The sequence below is a fragment of the Punica granatum genome, chromosome 7 (assembly GCF_007655135.1).
Source record: "Punica granatum isolate Tunisia-2019 chromosome 7, ASM765513v2, whole genome shotgun sequence".
In the NCBI taxonomy this organism is placed as follows: domain Eukaryota; kingdom Viridiplantae; phylum Streptophyta; class Magnoliopsida; order Myrtales; family Lythraceae; genus Punica; species Punica granatum.
The window spans coordinates 8,157,519-8,177,361 of NC_045133.1; the positions used below are offsets into that span (position 1 = coordinate 8,157,519).

At 35.1% G+C, this 19,843-nt stretch overlaps 2 protein-coding genes and 1 long non-coding RNA gene across 5 annotated transcripts; 2 read left to right on the forward strand and 1 right to left on the reverse strand.

Annotated features, from left to right (window-relative positions):
* Positions 1-3,819: 3,819 nt before the first annotated feature.
* On the reverse strand, positions 3,820-4,224 carry LOC116214371 (antifungal protein ginkbilobin-like protein). The gene has a single exon (XM_031549787.1). The coding sequence runs from the start codon at positions 4,222-4,224 to the stop codon at positions 3,820-3,822; it is 405 nt and encodes a 134-aa protein (XP_031405647.1).
* Positions 4,225-8,941: 4,717 nt separating this feature from the next.
* Positions 8,942-10,011, forward strand: LOC116215256. The gene is made up of 2 exons (XR_004158437.1): positions 8,942-9,187; positions 9,606-10,011. It is a non-coding gene; the product is annotated as an uncharacterized LOC116215256 (long non-coding RNA).
* Positions 10,012-10,795: 784 nt separating this feature from the next.
* LOC116212675 (39S ribosomal protein L45, mitochondrial-like) lies at positions 10,796-15,069 on the forward strand. Of its 3 annotated transcripts, none has more exons than XM_031547315.1 (12): positions 10,796-11,023; positions 11,155-11,195; positions 11,876-11,958; positions 12,123-12,203; positions 12,574-12,653; positions 12,835-12,886; positions 13,228-13,317; positions 13,476-13,544; positions 13,626-13,727; positions 13,961-14,047; positions 14,176-14,232; positions 14,602-15,069. In XM_031547315.1, exons 1-12 carry the CDS (start codon positions 10,950-10,952, stop codon positions 14,686-14,688), a joined length of 903 nt encoding a protein of 300 aa, XP_031403175.1. In that variant the 5' UTR covers positions 10,796-10,949; the 3' UTR covers positions 14,689-15,069. The 3 variants fall into 3 exon arrangements, with proteins under 3 accessions (XP_031403175.1, XP_031403177.1, XP_031403176.1); XM_031547316.1 differs by having other exon boundaries at positions 10,800-11,023; positions 13,979-14,047; XM_031547317.1 differs by lacking the exon at positions 11,155-11,195 and having other exon boundaries at positions 10,798-11,023.
* Positions 15,070-19,843: the final 4,774 nt, after the last annotated feature.

The following is a 19,843-nucleotide window of genomic DNA, read 5'->3' on the forward strand; positions in this document are numbered from 1 at the left end:
ATTTTGAGAAGTGGATAAAATGGAAATGAACAACATTGGAAATATTCTATTTCCACTTCAAGGCAGCAGATGGAAATGGATATGGACGTGCATATGGAGTTTCTCTTTATTTTATTTGCTTTCCTTGCATTTTGCTCTACTCAATTAGAAACAAGGGAGGATGTTCCCACATATTCCTAGGATTTCTATTAGTTTGCTAGTTGCTTAGTTTACTCATTTATTTCTCGTTTTCCTAGTCTGGGGCAGCACTGTAGTGTTTAGCCTCTATAATCGAGTCCGTCTATTATATTAACCCGTCGGCACATCAACCAAACACGCATTACCTTTACTTTTTTCGCACCACACTTTCAATATCTAAATTCCTTGCACCCTTTTATCTTCCATGCACTAAACTACTTTTCGGAGCAATCCTATCGACACTCCCGGGTCACCCTACCGCTGATCCGTTGGCTACCATAATTAATCTTGGCTTCCGGATCAAGGTATTCACCGAGCTAAGGTTTTGGCCATTAGCTCAATTCCCTCGGCTATTTGTAGCCAAAACTCGCTAGCTCATGGGCCTCCTTGGACCATGACTCGTCAGCTACGAGGTCAGTTCCTGGGCCGTCTCCTTTTAAGAGTCGAGCTACACAATCATGTGCACGTTGGGAGAATCAAAGCGGCCTGTCCCTCGCGGCCGCAATATCGTTTGCAGTTCATACAACCGTCACACACCCCAACCTAATCATCTCCGAGGAAACCCAGCTGCCGGCTAGTCCTTCGGACCTCAGGGCTCGAAGTGCCATGCACTAGACTGGTGAGGATGGCCGGTGGTTCCGCCACTTTACTATCTTGGGACTGCGCCTTAGCACACTTGATATCCTAACCACTACGCGCGTGCGCCGGAGAGTTCCCGCATAACATTTTAGGCGGAACACCTGTTTTCCAGAAAATTAGAGAACTTCTTTTCTTTTCAAATTCTACGTGGATTCTTCTAGTAATGCCTCCCTTATAAAGGATTGTGTGTAATAGAGAAATTCACTCTAACTCAAATAAGAATTTAGTGAGCTGGATATTTCATTCAACAGTAAGAGTCATCAGAATAATGGAATGATATATACAATGAAAGGATAAACAAACTCAAACCGAAAGTACAGAGGATGTCCTATGCTGCTATCCATCACTGCAGGACAGTTTAGGCTCTGTATTTGGATCTGAGGTCGCCTATGACAATGATGAAGGAATGCAATCACATTGAGATGCTCTGAGCAAATAGCCATGGGATGACTGCAATACCTTATGCGCACAGACTGATGGAGTTGTGATTGTATCATTGACGAAGAATCATGCCGCCACAGATTTTGAACATGAATCGTTGAGGGGATCACTTTGCTTCTACGAGTTCAAGATATCTAAGTTAATCCTACTTCTAAGATAGATAGCTTGAACAAGCTATGAAAATCTGCAAAGATTCTGCTTTGTTGAGTTGATCCATAGGTCCTTTTCCCAGAAGGATCTGCTAATATTTATAGATTTTCTTCACCCTTTGGCAGTTACGGATCTTTTATCTCTATATCTAGGAGAACATGAGTTTGGAAGTTACTTACTGCCAACTATAAACATTATCTCCAAGTGATAATTATCAATAAGGTTGACTCAGTTTTCTGGATTATTCTTTTCAGCTATTAACTGCTTCTGCTATGAAATGCTGCTGTCCATATCCTATTTCTAGAATCTCCATGGCTCAGAGTTCGAACCATGCAAAACCATGTAACGTGCTCTTCCAGATTCTATCCTGACATCGTGCTAGAATCTAGATCTACCCCACATCTCCTTACGACGATGTTTTCTTGGAGGCTCCAAAATTACGTTGATGCCCTCTAACTTCACATATTTACAGAAATACCCCAGACACGCGTCTCATTCTCATTAGGCCAAGTGTACTGGTCCTAAAAAATATTTGTAAAATACCCATTGGGCATAAGCGATTGGACCCATCTCCAACCAAAAAGTTCGAGCTGGTAGGTATGGAACCCAATCTCATATAAATCCATTCAATTTCTCCTAGCTCTTCCATGTGGGATTCTAAATCTCTACACTCGTCCTCACATGGCAACATGTGACTCAACACATGCCACGTGGATTTAAACACTCATACTTAATAAGTGACCACGACCCAGACAATCTCTTCTATGCTCGGGCGAGGGAAAGACAAACTTAAACTAACCACGAGCTCTACACTCAGGTCTGACTAACATGAAGCACATTTTTAGCTGCCTTGAAACTAGACTGAGTCCAACTGGGGCCAAAGACGAGCGCACTTGGGTTGCCCTCAATAAAAAAATTTGGCATGGTGTGCGCCCACACGATTGTGCGCAGAAACATAACTCACTCTGATACTATGTAAAATACACATTGAGCCTATAAGCGATTGGACCATCTTTAACCTAAAAGCTCGAGCCGGTGGATTATGGATCTCAATCTCATATAAATCCATTCAATTTCTTACTTTTTCAATGTAGGATTCTAAATCTCAACAATATTTTATTCTAGTAATAGGCATCCACCTCATGCCTCTAATAAATTGAAAAATTCCACGACCAAAAACACACTTCTAGTATATTGGAAAATTTTCTAACAATAATATTCCAAAATCAAAGGACTATCTCTAGGAGTACTAGGCCCACGGGCCTCCCATAAAACCGAAAAGGACGATCTTTAGTATGTTTTTTTACACTTAGTGTATAATGGGAAAAATTCTGTAATTTTCGATTCTCTGCCTGCAGCCGTTGCACTTGGTTGATGGATCGAAGTTGTCCTCATTGCTTCTTTCTCAAGTTGTCTATATATATATATATATATATATATATATATATATAATCGTTCTAGTAGTGCAAAAGTAGGAGATCGATGAATTATACCAATTAAATCGATCCATGAAGTGGACTGTGAGCAGAAGCAACAACCAATTAAATCCATTAGCCGATGGCGAACATAACTTATATATATTGAGGTGGTCTAAGTTGAGGATGGAATGCCCAACAGGTGAGGTAGCTGGAGCACCCCAACCTCACCGGGGACGGGGGCTCCCCCACTGGCCACCCACCCCAACCGGTGTGATCGCCTAAGCATTTCAACTTCTATGTTCAATCTGATATACTGGCTCATTGAGAAAGGGGTATGGGTAAGGTGCAACGGAGCACTTCTTCACCCCGAATTAGGAGGTTTTGATATTCATTTGTGGAATTTTCCATGCTCTTTTAGTCCTCTTTTCCTATTCCTTTATTAGGTCCATCGGCCACCATGGTAACTGGAAGAAGATAGGGATGAAATCCTAGCAGCCATACCCTCAATTTTTTTTTATCTCAATTTTCCCCATTTTCCTATAAATGGAATGGAAATGAGATAGGGACACATAAGATGCAATTATTTTGCGTGAAAGTGAGAAAATTATTCACTCTAGGCCCAGTTGAGATCGTTGCGGTCTGGGACAAGTCCTGCAATAGCTCACACATCGTACATCGATGATAACCCTCAATTACCGATAGGCATAGGCCTATCCAACAAACTGTGCAATACTAATTTTATTTTAGTGTGATCATCCAATAAATAGGGCATGACAGATTTATGCAATGAAGCAAAGCAAGACGCTCCACTTGTAGATACAATTTAGATGAACAATACGTAATTTCATTGCTCAATGGAAGGAGGAAAGGACACACAAGTATAAATACTCCAATTTATTGCTTGAGAACTCATTCTAGGTTCTCGCTTCTAGACAGAACCCATATGTAGACGAAAAAGATCCGCACATCAATCCAAGAGGGATGCCGTTCGCGATTAATTATCTGTAAAAGAGTACTGCTCGTACTTCATTGTACAGTCTCCCAGTATCACTTGGCCACCAACACTCATATAACAGAAAATTTGCTCGTGGTCCCTGGCGGACATGATGCAAGTGACGCAATCAGAGTACAAAAGTTTGCGGTTGCATGTAACCTGCCCATAAGCTACCAAGCTCGAAAAGGGCGACTTAGTGTAGTAGTTGTAGCCTGTGCTATTTGCAGTTTCCTTGACCATATCATCGAGAACATAGGGATCTGCAAATGGGTCACCTTTCTTGTACAAGTCCCCGTTACACCTCCAGTCAGTCATGATTGTATCCGGCTTGGCATTCGTGGGATCAATTCCTAAGGTCGAAGTTAGTAGTACCATGGCAAAGGCAAATACTTTGAGGGCGACCATAATTGTTTGCTATATAATTACTCTCTATTGTCACTCTCACACTAATTTTCATTGTTTCGTGTTGTATTTATAGAATTTTCAGCTTCTTAGTCGTCCCTTATTGATATCTCCGGATGCCATATTTCATGAAAATCACATTATATAATTTTCAATTCTGTGTCTGCAGCCATACACTTTTATTCGTGAATTGCAGCCTTAGACTTTTTGGATAGGTCGAGGTTGTCCTGATTGTTGCTTTCTTTAAGTTGTCTATATATAAATAGTCCTAATTGTGCATTTCATGTGTTGTGATTGTCTGTGTCGTTAAATCTTTATACAAGATTATTTCTCCTAAAATCCGTCCAGACGCATAATCCATGTATGTTATATGAAAGGTTGGCCATGCAAAGTTGAACATTCTATATATCAGTTGACATCAAACTTTGGTAAATTCTAAAGTTATATAGGTTCGAGAAATTGGCATCTATAGTTTCTTCTAATTGTTTCTTTCTTAAGTTGTCTTGTCTATATAATAAACTAGTTGAAGACATGTGCGTTGCACGGAACTGTACAAATAATTTTTAATTATTTCGGTAGAGAAAAATGTTATAAATATTTATACGAATTAAAATCTCATTATAGAAAAGCAAGACACGTGAAAAGAATATAATTGAATAAACATACGTGAGCAAATATATCAATAAAAAAATTCCCATAGAAATGGGTGAAAAGATGAAGTGAATGAAAATATGCGAGCAAATATGTCAACCATAGAAAATAATAATTTCTCACAGCAAAAAAGTCTTAATAAAGTACATGAAGAGAAATCTGATGAATCATTTTTTTAGACGATCAAATTGACATAGATCGATCGGTGTTGGTAGTGGATAAGCATGCAATACTATATACATATAAAGTCTCCAAGGACATCAGCACATCTTTGCAAATGAAAATATAATGATAAAGATTCCGTATAAATAACGTCTATATATATAGCTCCAATACATAATGTAATTTTATATGTGCGATATATATCTTCGACTATATATGTACACGTTCCTATAATATATCAAACAACTATATATATGATATATAGTTGCCAAAATAAAAATTACAATACATATTTCATCGCATTGAAACATATGTGTATTCCTATAATGAAAGACTGTGCGTATCTATAGATTCTATTATATATTTCATGTGTATCAAATATATGTGAGAAAGGTGGTTGCCCTTTTATGTATACTATCAAGAATGTTATTAATATATTGTGGTTGTCATTTTGTTGTCCATTTCTATAATTAAAAAAAAATACTTTCATTGCCTTCCTCATAAGACTAATAATGAAATATTCTTTTCTCTTAATAAGAAAGGTGGTAATTTGGCTGGTTATATATGCTATCAAAAAAGAATGTTAATATAATAATTTGGTTGCATTTTATTGTTCCACTGTATCAAAAGCATATATTTATTTCTATAATGTAATTTTTTATGTTATCAAAAGCTATCAATACATAGATTCCACTATATATTCCATTGAATATAAAATATTTCATTATATATAATATTTATATAATTAAAACAACGATGTGACTTCGCAAGATAGATCGACATGCCTTCGTAAGATACTGTAATTTGATGACATGGCTTCTCACGTTTCAACTTTGGGAAATGGCTACACGAAAGACGGACGGAAATCGTTTCCTTTTATGTATATATATATATACACATTGATAACATATAAAATCTATATATATTTTCATACAATTTAAATAGCATATATATATATTCATATAAAATCTTGCAATGCATATATATACATGTAATTCTATTAAGCTATACGCATATAATCTATATATTTTACTGCATAATTAATGATAAAAGAATATAAAAGTTTCCTTAATTCATAAGTAATGATATGACAAAGCAAAAGAGCTCATTTTTTTATTTTGATAATGTGGCGGCGTGAGAATTCGATTTGTGTATTGATTTAATATATATAAAGATTGTCCTCATTGTGCATTTGATTTGTTATAATTGTCTGTTTCGTTGAATGATTTTTTTGCACAAGACTAATTTCTCCTAAAATCCGTCCAAACGCATAATCCATCTATGTTAAATGAAAGATTGGCCGTTCAAGGTTAAACAATCTATATATCTATTGACACCAAAATTTGATAAATTCTAAGATTATATATGTTCATCGTATGTACGGTGATATTATAAGCGCGTCTATGATGCCGGAATATAATAATAGGCCAACATTGATTCACAGCCTTGAAGGTATTGGGATCATTTTCGAGACTTCTTATCTATTATGATATCCTTATGCTCTTTTATTTTCTTCTTCTACCTATGAAATTTCTTTCTACAAATTCAAGTTGCGATGTCCTTTTATTTCATGAAAAGCATTCAAGTCCGATAGAAGTTCTCTGCTCCTAACAATCATCTCGAAGGCCAATTTCCTAGGCTCTCTGATTTCAATTTTGAAACTCAAAAAGGTTGTTGGATTAATTTCGTTCGAAGATCGACAAAATAACGACAAAATACCAACATGTGCCCCGAACACTAATTCAATAATATCTTTATATATACAAGATATATTACATAATAATAACAAGGGTCGCGCTCGTAAGGATTGAAATGAATAATGTTTTGCCCAACTCTTATATCTATATCTATATCTATATAAATTATAAAAGCCCAAATAACACCCCGGACGTTGCCACATAGCACGAAGATAATCCTTCGTTGAGTAACCTTTGAACTTGTTACAAATGGTAAAGCAACAAATGGCATTTTTTAATCATGACACACCGCTCCTAGAACTCTAGAGGCCTTTCAGTAATGAAAATAAAAAAGTCCGCTATATATACTATATCGTTTTAAAAAAACCTCACTATTCTTGCATTGGATGCCCTTATCATCTTCACAAGATCAATGACAAAGTTGTTATCCTACAAGTCGTTGAAACTTCATTTTTTCTTGAAAATGCAAAAATTCAACTGTAAGAAAATAAGTAAGCTATTTAACCAATATGATTTATAAGAGATAAATCTCAATCAAATATGTTGTCACAAAATAAAAAAATTTAACAACTAATTTTTTGAGGGACGAAGCTCCTAAGTGACCACAGGCAAACTTTTGCTAAGGCGACATACGTCATTTTATGTTACTTATAAGGTTATTACACAATTGGTCACATACTTTTCGATATGTCTGACGATTCTAGCCCGCGCATATGCACGGGGCTTTCTTCTAGTTTCATTAACTCTTATAAGCTCCCATTTTTTCAACTTTTTCCTTTTAAAATTTAAGCTAGTAATTGATTTTGCCCCTACTTTTTTCTTTTTATCCCAACAAAAATTTAAAAAAATTTAAATTGCCCCTACTTAATCAAAAATGAAATAATTTATATTTTAATATTTTGCTAATAAATTATCCTGTAAAATATCTTCTCCAAGATAATCTAAATATAACTTATTGCTACTTTACAAGGACTCGAAAATCAAATCTATGTAACACTGAACATGCAAGTCCAAATTTTTGTGTTTTATAAAGGTTATAAATTAAATCATATGTTACGTTGATGTTGTTTCTATGTTGTACGTCAAACCCCCCACGGCCATAGTTTATAATAAGTAAAAAATATATTATATCATATATATTACTGGTGGTAACTAAGGTGGCATTTGGTAATGGAGTGAAACTCCACTCCACTCCAAATATATATATATATATATTTCAAGTGGAGTTGTAATAATGATTAGAAAAAATATATGTAAGAATTTATTATTAAATTGAGAAGGAAGATAAAAAAATAATAATTGTATTGTTGAATTATAATGAAAGTAATGAATAATTAAAAAAATTAATATTAAAAATTAATTATAATAATATTTAAGATTGAGATTACATTAAATAAACCCTCGACACATTTTTTACCCAACATACACCCTTCGTTGAAAAGTACATATGACAAAAGATTCCGTCAGTCTCCGTTCAAAAATAGACAAAATCATCTTATATGGCATTTTTTTTATTGCTCTTCAAAAATTCAGCTTTACTAGCCCAATAGAAGGTCGCCACCTTAGCAGATCCATGGAGTAAAAAGTGGTGCCGTTAGCCAATCATGTTCCTTTCCTTCTCTTCCTCCCAGTGCTCTCTCTCCTCAACTCTCTTTCTTTCCGATTCCAGTCCCACCCTTTCACACTGTCTCAGTGACCAACCGACCACCGCCTTAAAGTCCATCACCCTCTCTTCTCTTGCCGCTTCTCTATCTTCGTCTCTCCCTTCTCTCCCTTCTCTCTCTCTCTCTCTCTCTCTCTCTCTCTCTCTCTCTCTCTCTCTCTGTGTGTGTGTAATGGAGTCTTTGTCTTAAGAACGGTTAAGGACCAAAGAATGGAACAAGAGAACTGAGAAAAAGTTTCTGGGATTTTCTCATTATTTATTCTCATCACTGATGCATCTATATACATGAGCTGCCCCTACACATTATGGTATGTAATTTACAAAAAGGAAAAGACGAAAATATCAAGGTACACAATAATTAGAAATGGGTAGGTCAAAAATAAGAACATCATCTTTCCTAAACTCCGAAGATTCTTCAATATCTCCAATAGTCTGCTCGCATACTACGTGTCATCCGGCGAAGAAGAAGTGCAGAGTCAAGGATCGACGTTGGAGCTGCCGTCGGTTTCCACCCCGTTGGGAGCTCTGTTGCGAGGAGCTCTACTGCTTTGCCTCGAGTTCAGGTTGGAGGTCGATTGTTGATATAGACTCGAATGTTCCGACCTTGAGTGGAAACCTTGAAGGGAACAATCAGGTTTAATTCGATATCGGATTTCTCGAGTTGTTGGGATTCCTTGCTTGAATGGGTTTGCCATGTCCGATGAATCGGTTGCACTCAGATTGCCCCATCACCGATCTTCCCCTTGTTGCTGCTGCTCAGCATAAGCATCAGTAAAACACCACGAACTCTAAGGTTGCGTTTGATTTCATAGTAGAATTTTAAAATCAGATTTTGATTTTGATTTTGAGTTGAATAAATGGGACCCACCCTTTGACTTTGTATAAGTTATGTTGTTTTATTGTGGAAAAAAGTTGTATAAATGGGACCCGCTCTTTGACTTTGTATGAGTTATTTTATTTTGTAATGGGTAGAGTTAAAGTTAGAATTGTGATTCTAAAATAGAATCTTGAAACCAAACAGGCCCTAAAGGGCCGTTTGAAATGTAAGAGTGATTTTAGAATCGCGATTTTGATTTTAACTCAACATGCTACACAACAAAAATACACGTTTCCCAAGTTAAATTTATAATACTATCTCATTTTTCTTTTTTCACAATCAAAATCAAAATCATGATTCTAAAATCACACTAACAATTCAAACGCAGTCTAAGGGTCTAGCAAGGTACAATTCTTCTCCCCCCAGCAAGTTCCAGGAGATCAATTGCCGAACTTTTCATACTGCGGACGGGATCCTTCAAATCCCTCTCCAGGCTCCCGCCGATCTCCCTGCTGATTCCCAAGTCCTTGCATCTGCTGGAGAGGACTAAATCTCTTTTTCTTTTTTTTGTTAATTGGAACAGGAGAGAAAGAAAGAGTAAAAGGGAGAGAAAGAAAGACTAGAAAAAGGGGACGGAAGTAAAAGAGAAACGGAAGAAAGGGGAAAATAAAATAAAAAAGCATGAAGCAATAAATAATGACACGCCGGATGATATCGTCCATTTCTTGACGAAAGAGAGACGGAATGGCTTCTTAGGTGCGCCTTATAATGGTGAAGGGTTCATGAGATGTAAAAAAAAATTTCAAGGTTAAACTTGTTGTAAAGTCCGTTTTTTATGGCATATTTGATAATTTTCTATTTAGAAAAAGTATATGAATAATTTATTATTATATTAAAAAGATTAATAAGTAATAATTGTGTTATTGCATTAAAAAAAGTAAAATAGAATAAATTATATTTCATAAACAAACAAAGCAAATTTTTACCAATAAAATAAGTAAAAATGTCTATAAAGGATCGTCAGTACAATAATATATTGTCAAAAAAATATATATCTATTTATTTTTTTGATAAAATTTTATTATATATAAATATATTTAAATATATATTTTTTTACGTTCCACTTCGCTCTTATCATTTCATATTTTGATCGTTTTAGGTCTACTATCCAATTTTCCGTTAGAAAATCACTCTTCAATCCAAAAATATATTTTCAAATAAATGAAAATATCAAAATAAAAAAATCGAAAGAAAAAATGGGGAGGGATAGATTAAAAGGGGGGGTGGGAGCCTCACCGACGGCCATCTCTCCCACTTTGACATCGCCGATGACCTCTGGAGACACCGACAACCTTGGAGGAGAACATTAATATAAAAATATATTTTAAAAAAGAGATTTAGGATGAAAGTGACAAAATAACCTGAGATTGAGACCAGAAGTGCCTACATCCCTAATAATATTGACTGGAAAGGGAATATGGAGAGACTCTATTTGGGCCGGCTTTCCCGTAGCCCATCTGGACCCGCCGCAAGCCCATTATTGGGCCATCGTCGGCGGACGCCGTTGCAGAGCCCCCGCAGACATCTTTCCTTAAACCCTTCGAAAGCCCCTTCCCTCTGCCTCTCTCTCTCTCTCTCTCTCTCTTTCTCTCTCTCCTCTCCTCTGTTTTGTTGATTGGGCTTCGGAATTCTTTCAGTTCAGCGAATATTGCGAAGATCTCTCTGGGTCTTTGAGGATATGGCTTTTCGAGGACTGCTGCAGGGAGCTCGAAGTCTTCACCGGGCACCTCAGCTTCAAGGATCTCCATACCTGTGAGTGCGCTTCTCATTTCAATCATCTACCCGAGCTTCTAGCATTATCAAGCGTCGTTCGTTCTGAGTTTTGCTTGAAGTTTTTCTTGTACTTGGATGAATTCATGGAGCTTTTCGTCGGAAATTTTCAGGCTTGGAAACTCAAGAAGCTACTCAAGAGTGATCTCTAGTGGTATTTCATATCCCTTTCATGCTACCCTTTTGTTTTCATTATGTCATTAAAGATTTTGGTTGAAGGGTTTCTGCTGTAGATTCAGTGGGGCATAGTTTGGCAATGCTGAATTTAATATATATAAATTGTTAAAGCTGATCAATAGTCGCCTACGGTTTCGCATTCATTTATACAAGCAATTTCTTTCATTTGACAAAAGGGTACTTTCCGGGCAACTCCTGAAATTTTCTTGGAAAATTGCATTCTGCGCTGCCTAATGAACCCAGTGTTCCAGTTAGTATGTTGCAATTCAAGAAATGCAATTCCACATTGCGGTTACGGTTTTTATGTTTTTCCCTACCATTGGATGTCAACGAATGGAGCTGGACAGGCCATTAAGTTGAATGGCATTGGGGAAGTTTGATGGGATGGATTTTGTCAGACTTCTGGCAAGCTTTGTGACTGATCATCTGCTATGGTGGATGCAATAACCTGACTATTTGTCAGATGCATTTCATCTATAGCTGTAATTTTGGATAATCATATGGAATACTTGTATTCTTCTGTGCTTCATCATTAGGTCAGCCCTATTTTTGTCTTTGTAAAATAAAGGCTCAGAGTCCTTGCATAACTTCCCCATGTAAAGATTTATTTTGATCGGTTATTTTCTTCTGTTGATTTAGTTCCATGATTTACTTCAGGATGCATCTTTTCTTTGTCACATGAAGACCAAAATGCCCCTCTCCTACCTCGTGGAAGTGCAATGACTCTTCATTCCACGAAGGTAACTTCTTGGATATGGATCTCCGGTAAATCATGTATTCATACCATTTCCAATTATCTTTTTTTTTTTTTTTATTAGAGCATACTCTGTTTAAGTTTTGGTTTCTGCATGTCTTGATGGTGCTCTGCCTGCCTGAATTATCATTTCTTTCAATTTTCTTTCAGACAACTGCACTCTCAATTTACGTGAATTCTGTGAGATCATTGGCAACTCAAGTAAAACCTTCAGCCCAAGCTCGCCAGAGGGTACATTCTCTTTGCCACTATTGCTCTTTTGCCCTTTTAAACTGGATATTATCTGTTAATCATCACCATGACACTTAATCCGCGTAAAGTCATCAGCAGCTAATTTTTTCAGGGTGAATCTGAGCTTTTGCTGTTTTGCATCAAAGGCCAATAGATATTTGTGTTTGTTGTAGCCAGTACCCTAATTTCTCATCATTACCTCTGCTTTCTCTGCTGGAATTTAGCAATCATGGACTAGATCGGCAGCAAAGACGTTTTTCTGAAGATTTCTTTTCTTGCTAAAATGCTGGACAAGAGAAAGAAGAGATTATTCTCTGTATGCTGTAAAGCTTTTTTTTTTTTTTAAATCTTATTGACATGTTCGATGCAGGGGGCTCAAATTTCAATGTTTAGTCCTGGGTTTGTTTATGAACCATATGCTCCTCGTGAACCAATCCCGTTTTGGAAGAGGTCTGTAAAAGTATACTATTCCTTTTATATATCTAAATGCATATTTGTATTTTCATTCTGTAATAATTTCAATAATGCTACTATCTAGCTGAAATGCTTTATCGTGCGTATTTTCTTTACTAGAATTGTGCAGTGGTTGCTTTTACATCTCTACACAGATTCTGACACATTTTGATGTCAGATGGTTCACACGAAGTGGTTGGCGAAGAACCAAAGATGATGTCATCCTAGAGGTGACACTACTCTTCCGGCTGTATTTACTTTTCGGTTCTTTTAATTCATGAAACCTGTTTTCCGTTTGCAAAATTTGATGCCCACGGTGTAAGATTTTAGAAATATTCTCTATTTTGAAAGATTATAAGTTCGACTTTTTAAAGCAAAAATAGAAAATGCACGAAGGAGAAATTTCAAGGTGAAGTCTCTGATATCTTCTATACATCTTCAATAAACTTATATGTTTTAAAAGAGGATAACAGAAGTGGTACAGAAGCAATAAATGCTTTCTAAAATTTGAGGAAGAAAGTAGTTTATATGTCATCTTCATAAAACACTTTTCTGTGTTTTCAATCTACAGCTTAAAAGTGCTTATGCCATCGCTAAGCTGAGAAGAACTGGATACACGAAACAGCAGTTCTACCTGGAGGCCATTGATTTATATAAGAAGGTAAGTTTATGTTGTACTCTTGTGATTCGGATGATTAGTTGCTCAGTTACCCATGATTTTCTCGAAGTCTTGGAAAATGGACCATTAATATAATCAGCATTAGCAGGTACATAATTTGACTGGTTTGAGTAAGATCTACACTTATCCCTTTGTTCCAGATAAACTTTCTGGTGGCTCATGGTGACAAAAAATCGCTGCGGAAGCTTGTTACAGAGAAAATGTACTCCGTATGCTTCTGTCCATGTACTCGTTGTCACCCTATAATCTTAGATTTGGGGCCATAATGTTGTGTTCCTTTCCTTTTACAGACGCTGAAAAATGATATTAAGCAGAGAACATCTATGTGGAGCACGGTTTACTGGGATATGGTTGAACCTGCTGTGAAGATACGAACTTTACGAGCTAGGCTTGTGAGTAGACCCCAATGTGGTTGTCAAAGTCGTATATCTGATAAATATATTTCATTGTTTGGGTTAATTGTTTCTTTTCTGGCCAAAAGCATTTCTTATTTCGGGTTTTGTATCTGTTTGTTCTTTGTCAATGTTCGCACTGAGGGTAACAGAAGGAAAAATGAATCTACTAGTTTAATCCTGTGCTACTGTCTGTCATTTGGGTTATAAACGTTTCCAGTTCTAAGTGACAGCACCATCTTCTGAGACAGATTGGAGTGGACAAAAATGACGTCAACAAAGTGTTTGTTCAACTAACGCTCGAGTTCTTAACTAAGCAGGTATAGAGCTGTAATTTTTGTGGAAACTTTTACTTCCATAAATGGTTTGGTATCTGTTAAATTGCTCGGTGCATCAGGCATATTTCAGAAGAATAAGTCTAGAGTTGATCCATCTCATTTTCTTGCAGAGATTTGAGGCATATGATTCAAACGGCAAAGTAGTCGCTGGTGATAAAAATAAGGAGGTAGGCCCTGCAGGGACTCTTATTCACGAAAATTCATCTTCCTTGAACAAACTCTACTTCCCTAGTTGCAGACGCGTTTTTGAGAAACAGCTACACTAAAGTTTGATTATTAAGCAGTCTTATTTGTTCAGTTATGGGTTTAGAATACATTATGACATAATCAATGAGATGGCCCAAAAGAATTTGAAGATGACAGGATCATCTAATAAGCTGCCTAATTTGCTCAATAATCAAGTTTTAGTCGCCAAAGCTTAATACCCGGATTTAGACTCACAAGGTATATCTATACAATTTTCTTATGGATCAGACTCGGAGTAGGTCTTTTATGCCTCTTTCAGTAAAAGTTCTGTCCTCTCGGTGCTTTCACAGATCCTCGTCCGGGACATCTGGGTATTTGAGAAATCTCTCTTTCACACTGGAGCACACTGGCGACTCTGCGGGAAGATCATGCTATGAGTCGGCTCGTCTTTCACATGCGTAAGATCTGCTCAACTGGTGGATAAAACTAATAATCGTGATCACCCATTTGTAAGTTGGGACGGAGTGATCCATTCCTCATAGAAATGACATTTTCTTTTCAAAAAAAGCATCGGCTGGTTTTTGTATTCTTATCCATCATTAGTTATAGCATGGGACTGCTCTTGACTGGCGATGTATTTCACTAACTTAGAGGAAGCTTTTAGATTTTATGCATGAGTTTGTGTTACATAATGACTACTTCTGAGGAATGTTGGTGAAGCTATCCAAAGAAGATGGTCTGGACCAACTCGATAAGTGCTTCTGTTGATGGAATGTACTCATAACATCCCGATAGCAGATTTTATTCAAATTTGGATGTGAAGATGTGTTGGCTTGCTATTGAAATGCTGCTTCCCACTTTTCGGCTTTTCAAAGAGATATAAGGAAAATAGTTTCTCGGGACTGTTAAAATGGTTCAATAGGAATCATGTAATGGGCAAAGTAAACCATACATGTGAGAATTGGCATATCCTCTTGCAGAGAAAAGTTTATATACGAAGAAACGGTTAAGTTGTCACAATTTAGAAATTCTAGTAATTATCTGAGTGATTAACAGACGTCCTCTCATTTGCTGCAATGTGAGTCATGCTTTCTTAGGTAGGATCAACGGACTTGTCCCGCTTGCAAGTTAAGATGCGTCAAATGTTTTCGTTGCTAATCGTCCGTGCCCATGGTTTAAGTTGGTATGATGATTTCATAATAGTCCGTGCAAATTAGGATGCGTCATATTCTTTCGTTGTTAAAAAACCGAATAGCTTTATTATTATTATTATTGTTGTTGCTGCTGTTGCTGACTATATTGATTTACACCGTCCGAATATTCCATTAGCTCCTATAATTTTTTTTTCATTTTTAAAAAAAATAAACAACAACAATAATAATAATTGTGTTGTTGTTGTTTGTCATTTGTTTTTCATAAATGAAAATTTGAAATAATGATAAAAGTTAATGGAATATTTCACAGAATATTCTAACGGTGTTAGTCAATATCGTCAAACGGGGACAGCTTTTTTGTATGAATCATGATATTTAGAAGTCCAATTGGATCCCGACTAATTCAGTCGAGTCGGAACGACCGACTAAGATATAAAACTCTCCCAACGTGAATTTTTTATATTCACAAGAATTTGGACTCGAAAACTTGTTTAAATTGAAAAAGCGCCAAATCATTTAAGTCAACTCACGTTTTTTTTTTTTAATGACTGAAATCTCAAAAGAAAGGAGTGTAATTTAACCCACACTTTACTGTGCGGTCATTTTTTTTTTCCGATACTAACAGTTGCATTCGTTGTAGTGCATCTATAAATACTTTCAACCCCTTCCCTGGGCACCGGGCACTTCGATATTCGTAACACTTCTCAAATGGTAAATCTATTTCCTCCAACAGTATAGCAACTTTGTCCTTTTGTGATTCTTTCGACTTCTTGCACGGAACATATTATTTCAGGTTTTAATAGTTATTTAGGCCCAAAAAGTGAATCATCGATTATTGAAATGCACATAACAAGTTCAAGAAAAATAAAAAATTGAGTATTACTATTTTCGTTTCGTTTTGTCCATTACATCAGAGATTTCTTGCCCTGTTACATTCTTATTCTGAATTCTGATATCGAATTATCGCTGTTCAACTATCTTTCTTCACACACACGCAATTGCCACTGTTACATCTCGATCCAACGAGTCCAGGAGGGCAATTACACTGTGCATCGATGTTGCAAACGCAATTGGCTGTTTTATCTATCTGACAAGCGCAGACGCCAGGCTTGGCCGTGTCAAGCTTGTAACAAGGAGGGCACTTCAAATTGCATACCTGCTCAACTCTCGGATGACCCAAGGCACCCGCTAAATCTGCTCCCAGGACTGCCATACCTGCATTGTCAAGTAATATATGTATCATGTTTGAGAAATTTCATCGACACTGTTGAAATATCATGATCATTTACGTAAGTGTACTCGACAAAAGATGAATATATACTGACAGCACAAAGTCGCAAAAATGGCGACGAGGATCCTGGCCATGGCTCTCGGGATTGACTATTTGGGCTCACGCACAGTCTAATAATTAGTTGATGGAGTTTACAGCTGAGAAAAGGATATATATAATGCGAGAGATTATTAGGTGACCCTACCTCATCACATGACATGAGGAAAAATCAATTAAATTTGGAATTTTTACCTAAAATGGCCTATGGTTCACCTGTTTTGTCAAATCTATCACATGGTTTACTTTTTGCATCAAATCTATCCTGACGTTATCTTTTCCGTCAACATCTAATGGCCGTGCTGACGTGATACATGGAGAGATAGTGGGTCACACTTGCCACGTGGGCGCCACGTCAGCACGAACGTTAGATATCGACGGAAAAGGTAACGCCGGGATAGATTTGATGCAAAAAGTAAACCATGGGATAGATTTGACAAAAAAAAATATAGGATAAATTTGACAAAACGGGTAAACCATGAGCCATTTTAGGTAAATATCCCATTAAATTTTGAGCAATTTATTGGAGTTACCTTCTTTGGGTTATGCACTATTTTATACGAGTTAATTGGTTGCCATTTATGACTAACATTACCACAAATAATTAGCATGGAGTTTGCTGCATTGCCATTTAAAATTACTAATAATTTAGATTTATTCTGAGTAAATTCTATCTTTTAAAATTTATGGTAATGTTCATCCATGTTTGGTATGGACTAGTAATATTTACGTTACTGGCAATCTAGATAGACACTCAGGGGTGGAAAAATATATTACCAGTTGAATAGGAAAATATATTACCAGTTGAATAGGAAATTATTAGTAATACGCTGTATCCATACATGGTAATCTATTGAGCCCATAAAATTTAAAGGGAAAAAATATATGACTTAACACAATATTTTACTTTTGTGTCAATTTCATCACAACCTTTTCAAAATTATACTATATAGCACAACATTTAGGTCGTCATGCCAATTATGGCTCACGTAAAATTTTCCATAAAAAGTAAATGAAAGGTTGACGGAGTACACATATGGATGAATAATGGGTCATGGCTCTTGTCACATGCGAAATAACCTATATTCTGATTCACCCTGTGCCCTTTTACTTATCCGACTCCCTCACCATCAATACCTGAATCTCATTCCCGCCTCTTCACATACAAAATTGCATCGGGCAGGTCTAAATATGGGTTATTTCACACGTGACAAGAGTTTGAGCCTACTATTCATTCATGGGCGAGCCACGTCAGTCTTCTATTTAATTTTCACGAAAAATTTGACATTAGACCATAATTGACACCATAATAAATCTCTCAAATATACATACTATTAAATAAATATATAATATAATACTTTCTAATTGGGATTGTTTGTTGCAAAATATATATCGAACCATGAAAAATTAGTCTAATATTATAATTCAATAATTGTAAAAAACTTTGAAATTAATTATTTAAAATATTTTATTGTGTTAGGATGCCAATATATTTTCCAAAATTAAGAATAATTGTTATAAAATTGATATATAGATGTTTTAATCTCATAAACAAAAAGAAAATTTTCAAAAAATTATGGTCTTATAAATGACAAATAATATAATATAGTGCTTTGAGCTTAAACTGACAAATAAAATTTTAAAATAAAAATCTAATAAATATTATTCAAAAGAAGGAGTGAAATTAAAGTTGTATTCTATTACTAAATTTAGTCTATGTCAAATTATATTGATAATTAATAAAAATATGATTATGCATATCAATTGAAATAAATAATTTCAAAATATTGTTATAATTAGCTTGCTTTGTGGCGAAAAAAATAATTAACTTACTTTAATTTTAAATAGAAAAATATTAAAATTTGAAACTATAATTAATAATTGAAATTTTTATTATTTTTAATCAGAAATTTTGTGTTTTAAAATGTAAATAATTACAATAAGAAATTGTGAATATATAAAACGACATGCAACGAATGAGATAAAAACTAGTACATATGTAGTAAAACTAACTACCTTTTGTAATAATTGCTAATCAATAAATGCAATATTTATACCTAAATTTTTGTTTAAAGCAATGGATGATACAATAAACGAATATGAAATTTGTATTAGAATAATTCACACTAGGAAATAGTTATTTAAGCATATGTATAAATTACTGGAACACACTAATTATATAAAAAATGCAAGCATTTAAAAAAAATTAATTTGTTATAAAAGGGATTTTGAATTGCATTTCTTAACAAATGTGCAATATGAAATTTGTATATCCGAATGAGATCTATTTAGTATTCTTCATATTATATTGTTAGTTAAATAAATGTGCAACATGTTTTAAATGAAATAGTTGATTTAGGTGTACACAGGATTACCAAAAAGCTTAACACAATATATTAATTCTATGAAATTAGGTTCACATATAAAGGGAAAAGCTTAATAAATGAAATGAAATTAGGGACAGAAAAACATTATTTTCAAAAAAAAAATTACAGTATCAACTTTGTATATTTGCACTCAATATATGTAGTGAATTTGCATAACATTAACGAATTAAATAAATATTCACTGCACGTCAGTAAAAAAATTGTCACTAAACTATATAAAATTATTTTAATATATTAGGATTATTATTCAAAATTTGTTTAATTATTGTAAAACTTTCGTATTGTTCATGAAAGTAAAATTTATCTTTAAAATTTGTGAGTAATTACTATTGAAAATTGTGAGTAATCTCTATTGAAAATGAACTCGCACAAAACGCTGGTTGGAGCACTAGTCATCATTTAAGAGATTTTATTATCCTTTTTATTACAAAGAAGGCTTATGGCCCTAATACAATTAAATAAAAAAATTTAATAAAGGAATATATAGATAGGTGTACCACGAGAATCAAACTTGAAACTTTTAAGTCATGATAAACGGTGAATATCCATGAGAAAATAAACTTATGAGGAAAGAAAATCCTTTGAAATAAGGGTGAACCTTTAGCGGTTGTTTAAATAAATAACCATCGTGATTGTTTTTATTTCAGCCGTTAGATTTTTACTAGGTAGGATCTATATCGTACATGTGTCCATATTTCTATACACAAATATTCCCTGTCCATAC